General features: G+C 29.6%; 1 protein-coding gene across 2 annotated transcripts in view; it reads left to right on the forward strand.

Moving 5' to 3' along the window:
• The window catches only part of LOC127710523 (molybdate-anion transporter-like), a 34,393-nt gene extending 26,849 nt beyond the window's left edge, over positions 1-7,544 (forward strand). The window contains exons 13-14 of one of the 2 annotated variants that reach the window (XM_052216461.1): positions 2,454-2,507; positions 4,329-7,544. In XM_052216461.1, coding sequence (XP_052072421.1) covers positions 2,454-2,499 — 46 coding nt within the window. In that variant the 3' untranslated portion in view covers positions 2,500-2,507; positions 4,329-7,544. The remainder of the gene's footprint in view (positions 1-2,453; positions 2,508-4,328) is intronic. The other variant, XM_052216452.1, reaches the window with a different exon arrangement.

Consider the following 7,544-nt stretch of genomic DNA (forward strand, 5'->3'; position numbering starts at 1 on the left):
TAGATAAAGTGGGTTCTGCCTCTTAGGTCCGAGTACACAGTTATTTTCCCCTATCTGTCTATTATAACATAATGATAAATAAAAAAAATCCCACCTGCGCTTTTCTAATAAGATTTGGTGTACATAAAGTTTGGCATTAACCACAAAACATATCAAAAAATTAGAAAACTTCATCGGCTCATTTTCTCTTGGCAACACAAAACACAAGGACACCAGTATGGGTTAAGCCAGAGAGCTTCCGAAAAGGGGAAATTACACCTATGTTTACCCAACCAAATCACTCATTTCTGCTCAAAATATCAAAAAGAAATTTTACAGAAATTATCTTAGATGACTTTACATTCACATAAAAGCAAAAAAAGGGGAAAAAATTCAAAGGAAAGGCAAAAAAAAAAATTAAGAAAAAATATACTGAAATTAAAGGGAACTATATTTGAGGACAACGAAAATTGAGGGAAGATAACTGTGTACCCGGACCATGTGTCTGGTGATAGCAAGTCTTACAAAACAGATTGCCTTGTATTGTAAGGTGTAAATCCATGTCCACTGGCACAGTGTCTTACGATGCAGATTGACATTGACTTTAATTCAAATTTCAGGCAGGAATCATATGTTGACAGTAAGATTGATTGATTGTTAGTTGCTATATGTCCAGTGGCAAATATTGACAGACATCTTAATTTTAATTCAATCAACAAGATTGTATTATTCATAACTGTTCGTGAAGTTGCTTTATGAAATCAACTTAGAAATACAGAAAATCTTAAAAAAGAATTGCCATCAGTGAAAAGTTCGTATATTAGGAAAAAGTATAGTTTGATTTTTAGCTGAGTTGCAACAAAGTCTGTTTATAATATGTCACCAGGGGTCCAGGCATCAACATTTTCGTTTCTAGACATTTATTTTTTGGCCAGAAACAATATCATTACCAAACTTAGTTTGATAATATTCACTGGGGTGAGGATCACCCCTATTGATGTTTTGGTTAAAAGGTCAAAACCTAGGTCATAGCAGTATTGATAGACTAAATTTTTGGAAACATTTTGATTTCAAGACATGATCTTTCGAACCGTTTTTCCAACTTTTACCAAAGTTGTTGTGAAAATGCCCCATGGGTTGATGAAGACCTCTTTGGATTTGGATGTTACTAGGTCAAAAGTCAAGGTCTCAGCAGCAATTATTAGACTGAAATTGAGGCAACATTTTAGTTTCCAGGGTATATCTTTTGAACAGTATGTCAAACATTCACCAAAATTGAGATGCCCCTTGTAAAGAACAAGACTCTTATAGATTTCTTAGTCAGTTGGTCAAAGTTTAAGGTCACAATACCTATTTTCTCTTATATAACATAAATTTTCAGCAGGTTTTACATTTACTGTCACCCCCCCCCCCCCAAAAAAAAAAATTACTAAACTAAAAAATGTTTTTTCTATAAACTATAAAGATTGCAACTTGGCTAATGCACCTATGGTGCTCTTGGAATTTTCACACCTTTGTATGTTTAACAAACACATGACTATGCAACATGACAATTTGTTTTTACCTTTTCAGACATTTACATAGAATAACATTTAATTTATTGTTTCATGTATCAAAATTCTCACAAATTTTCTGTGTTGAAGGTTGTGCTGTAAGTCATTTAGTTGTTAGTTGCTATTAATATATACTAGAAAATGAGAATGCTGTATATAAAAGATGTGGTATATGATAATTCATGCAAAGGAGAAGGTACATGGTAGTACTTATATTGGCCCTTTAAATTCACAATAAATAAAAAATTGTATGATTCAACATAAAGAACTTTTGAAATTTATTTCAATTTTAGGCCAATTTGACCTTTAATAGTATCTTCTCCTTTGTAACAATTTTGCAATTTTCAAAGAGCCCATAAATTTACGGATATTTGCAGATACTGTTGGATGTGATATCACAGGGTGGAAGAATAGCTTTAGCATAGTTAAATCTATTTTTTATGGGAATGTGCATACTTGGTGCTCTAGTTATTATATCATGATTTAGCTAGGCTTTCTTTTCACAAAGCTATTTTGAATTCAGGGATTCCTTTCCCATATTTAACAGGTGCAAATAGCAAACCCTTCATTGCTAATAATCTGTGCAAAATACTTTCCTTTGTTATTGGGATTGAGTCATACGATCTACAGAATTGGTATGTTTTGTTCAGTAGAATATCTGCATGTTGTTGGAATGGGCATAGCTAATATTGATGTGGTTAACATACCATCAAACCTGTTTGTGAAAAAAAATATAACTTCTTTCAATAGACATTGAATTTGCTTGTAGAATTTTTCTATATCTATACTAATTCATAGCACAGAAAAGTGAAATGTCTCCATCTTATCAAAAAAGAAAAAAAAAGAGGAGAAATAGAAAATTATTCTTTCTGTTAAAAATGGTACAATGTATCAACCTACAGGTTTGATTGTATTTTTCAGTATGGTAAAATCTGTGAATCCTGGGAGTAGTGTTTTTAAAGCTTGAGTTATAAGGTATTGTTGTGTGACCCTTATAGTAAATGTCTTAGGGCTCATTGATACTTTAAAGCCACAATTTCACGACAGTAATTTATGTAAGGGGGACAGTCGCAGAAATAAAGTCTGTGAATTTAAATCAGTTTTAAAACGAGGTAAATATCGGTGTAACAGCAACCAAAAATAAGACATTAAAAAGTCATCAAATTATAGACAAGTGCCAACACCTAATGGCCAGCTCTTAATTGTCCAAAGATTAGAGAAGTTGTGAATAAATTCATAAGGGACAGCCAGTATCTAATAATGACATTTCAGGTGAAAAAATTGCATGAATGTTTTATGATTTATCATGTGACAGTATCTTCTATAGTATCAATGAGCCTTTATGTTACAGCACAACCTTTTAGTGCAAAAATATGGCTGTTTAAACTCAGCCCATATAGCAAGTAAATATAACACGTTCACTCTATATATATAACTTTTAATGTACTTGATGTCTACATGTTTTAATAGAAACTGTACCTTAAGTCAGATGTTGCCATAGTAACAGTACATACGCTCTTGTCATTCCATTGATTACATTTTTTCAAATATTGTCTGGATGACAAAATTTTATGCATGACCTGCTCAAATAAACTTTCTAGGCCTTTCCAAATATTTGTGAATTCAATTTTTAAACCGACATTTTGTCTTTACTATGATAACAAGAGAATATATTTATGAGTAACTGGATATTTTAAACAACAAGAACTAATTTAAATGATATTTGGATTTCTCACTAAAATAAAATAGTATCAATTTATAGTTTAAGTGATAAACAGCTGATAAAATTCATAGGTTAACAATTAATTTATGTGAGAAGTACCAATTTAAATACATTTATTGAGGTAAAGGGCCCTGTTACAAGGGGATACAGTTTGCTCAACCCTAATTGTATTCAACTCTCGTATCATTTCCCATATACATTTTTACATGTTTACATTGTTATATCAAATTATTTATTTTACTCAAACTGTGTACCAAAAATAAAAATTCACATGATGAAAGGAGAAATGAATCATAATGTAATAATTTTATAGACATAAAACATGGAAAAACTGTAAGATTTAAAAATCCTTAAAATCCTTTATTTATTTCTAATAAATCTTTAAAAGCAATGGTTTTTTTCAATAGGTGTGCAGCAACTCATTCTTTTCATTAAGATAAAAGCCCATTGTATTTCCTCTTTTTCATTCCAATGTCAGCCACATTTTATAAATTATCAATTTGCTTTATGAATGATGATGTCTTGAATTGTATTAAGCTCAAACTACAAAATTGGATTGGATGAGACAAAAAATACATGCTATTGTTTGATAGAACATGTTCTATTTTGAAAAGCAAAGCATGAAAAGTTGTATGCTACTGAATAATAACTCTGTATAACCTATGTGTGTTGTTTGTATCATGATCCAACTAACATACAGTTTGTATTACTGTGTAAAAGCTCCTTAATGGTCATCATCTTTTTATACATTTTTTAACAATTTGTTGTGCTTTCTAATTGTTGTCAAATATTGTAATTGTTGTCAAACACCTTCTTTTGATTTTTATATCTTTAAATCTGAGATTATAGAAAAAAAAAGGATGAATTTAAAAAAAAAACCTATCTGTAATTGCTAGTTCCAGTGGTTTAAAAAATCAAAAAACAAAATAACAGAAATGTTATCAATATGTATCTGCAAATATCTGTATTTGTTTTGTTTTTATAACTAGGCCATCCATGTGTTCAATAAAATTATAGGAAAATATCTAATACTAAAGGCTGAATCTATCTTAAATTTGCTTTTTCTTTTTTAGTTTGCATACATCAGAATCTCAGAAACCAGTAATAAAAGGAGGAGTATTGATGAGACCAGGTGGTAATCCATCTCAGGAGAAAGATTCAGTAGTAGAAAAGGAACCACTTGTATAGATCGTCTGTTGACATTATAAAGTGATTCTGAGGGTTATCATATTATGGTATTCTGAATGTATTTCTAATTTTTTGTTGTCTAGAAGATTTTTATTATGAAATGCATTTTTTGTATTATTAAGAAGTTTTCAACATTGAAAATATTGGTGGTCTATATAATTATCAGTATACAATCTGCTGTTCTAAGTATTGTCAAACTATTTTGATTTGCAACCTTTATAAATGATAGGTAAGTTATAAATAATGATATTATGAAAAGTCATGGAAATTTCTTTTTCTTATTTATAAGCCCAATGCTTTGATAAGATTAACCTACAAAATTTTGTATCCGGCTTTGTACCTTGAACTTTAGTACTCATTCATACATACAGCCTGTCAAATGACTATGCCTTAATATTTTAAATGAGACAAATCATAAATTCATCTATGTGAATATGTCAAACTTTTCTGACATACGTTATTTCTAATTTAGAATAATAAAGTTATATATTTTTTACTTGCCATAAAGTTATAATAATTTCTTAGATTATCTCAGAAGGCTGCAGATTGTTCAGTGCAATTTTCACAATGAAAGGAATGATATGATAATGTCAATTTAGCCACTTGAATTTGAAATTGAAAAATGTAGTAAATACAACCTTCAGATGTTCATGTTTAAGACTAAATATCCAATTGTTTTTCAAACAGTTGCAAGAAAGAAATTTCATAATGGTCAATATATGAGCTGTGTCAGATAGAAATTGACTTTATGCAAATGAATATCAATGCATCTGTTTAGGGTTGAAAAAAATCTCTTTGGAATGTCTGTAACTGTTTGAAAATTGAGTTGTTATAAAAAAATATCTACAAAACAGACCAAAAGGCATCTTTCATTTCGTATTTGAATGTTCCAAAATCAATCAAAGTCTTATTCATGTACATGTATAGGTGGCATAAGGTCGATTTCTATCTGACACAGCTCATATCATTCATATTGTTGTCAAGAAGATTAAAACATTTTACATATATTATTCAAAGTCCCCCTATAAGATAAATTTCTATTTATATAATCATGATTACATTTGAAACATAGTAATAAAAAATGATTTGTTGAACATAAGATGATATAGTTCATGTGATATTTGTATTTTTTGTATAATTTTTTATTGTTTTTGAGTTTATTAGATACATTTATGCTTTGTTTAAAATTAAGAGTAGAACTAAATATGTATTTTTGCACTCAGAGGTTAGAGACGTATTATTACTTTGTATTTTTTCACTCAAATTTTAATATAAGAAACAATCTGTTCACCAGATTCTATTTTTCATATTTTGTTATTGAGAATTGTTAAAATTTATGAACTTATTAGTTAGCCACATTTCAGGTAATAAAGAAAAATAATGACATGTATGAAAAATAAAGCAATAGTGGATTTATAAAATAAGATTATTAATTTATTATAGAAATTTTCCTAAACTAATTAGCATTTCTTATAATACCGACGATGCGAGACCTTCATGGGTAGTCAAGGTCATTAAACACCCCTGTAGTAGTTGTTATATGTACAAGAACCTCGGTGGTCACATTGTTTAAGTAGTTTATCTGCAGCCATCACTAGCCTGTCAGCGCTGAGTATGTGGGTTCAAGCTCCACTCATTTCAGGTGCGTTCGACTCCTAATTTGATTGATTAGAATTGCAAGTTTTCCTGTCGCACCAAAAAAAACTGTCTGCCACGATATATCCAAGGGTGCTGAAAGTGGCATAAAACAACATCAATCATAAAAATATGTACAGTTTCTTGATGAAATAGATATAGTACATTGTTTAAATCAAATCTTCAAAAACAAACTCTTTTAATTCAAAATACAAAAAATGTAGTAAATTTTTTAGTTGTTGAATCCTTTCGACATTTCTAGATCAATGGAGACCTTATTCACATCTTTACAGCACATCTATTTGATTATAATCACTGAGATTGTAATCAAGTTAAAGAAAAACATAGACCAGCAGAAAATATGCCATCTAGTGTAAACCAACTTTTTTTCACACCTTTCATTAGGGGATTAATAATGCGAATATAAATTGTCGCGAAAGTATAAAACTTTAATCCTCACTTGAAATATAAAACATTAAGAAAAAATTAATCGCTGTGAAGTAAGCCAGAGATATTAAAGCAAAATAAAGTATATGAGAAAATGGTTTACAGTATTAAAAAGAGGAACAATTTCATTAAAAAATCTGGATAAAGTAAATTCACTGAAATGTGGCAACTTTACTTAATGATTTTAACACGATGAATATAATTCAATAACAGTTTTAACTTCTTATCACAATAAGATTATTTTGTTGTTTTTGAAACAATTACAGTTGAAATTGTAGTAAAAGTTTTTGGAGTGCTTTTTGCATCAATGAGACGGAAGGAAATATTGTGCTCTATTTCTAAACATGGCAATTTCAATCTTTGATTTTACTGTTGCAAAGTCAATTCTCCAGTTATGCGTTTTTTGAGCGGGAAAACATTTGCAGCTGCAAAATCTATGATTGACTCTAGTATTGAAATAAATTGCAGTTATTCATATTCTAATGCAGTTGTTAAAGCGTGCCTGCTAATTGAAATTTTGAATAAATTGAAATGCCACAGAGCATCCAGCAGGTGAAGTGTTAATTTAAACCCCCTTAGAATATATGAGGTCATCCATAAAAAAATTCTTACAGAAAAGAATTGCATTAGAATAAAATATTGTTGTAAGTTATATTAACTATTTTTGTTTGGAGTCCTGTATTTTAACAAATGATTTCTGATGCAAGGAAAGAGACTTCAGTGGCCTTTTTAAGGCAATTAATATAAAAGCTGTTTTTCCTTCATATATTTCTGTGCTTATCCAACTTGAAAAAAGGTTTTGGCCTATTGGTAAAGTGGAAGGGCAAAGTCTTTTTTTATATCAAGTGTTGTGATAATTACTGGATTAAACCAAAATGCACTATACAAAGTTTCAAATTTATAGATGGTTACTTGTTATATATCAATGTAGAATTGTATTTTTTGATAACAAGAAATTATTGTTTAAGGTGATGTTAATGTTATGAATTCATTTGGGAAAAAATAAAATTGGAACTTGT

This window comes from Mytilus californianus, unplaced genomic scaffold, assembly GCF_021869535.1.
Source record: "Mytilus californianus isolate M0D057914Y unplaced genomic scaffold, xbMytCali1.0.p SCAF_1, whole genome shotgun sequence".
NCBI lineage: Eukaryota > Metazoa > Mollusca > Bivalvia > Mytilida > Mytilidae > Mytilus > Mytilus californianus.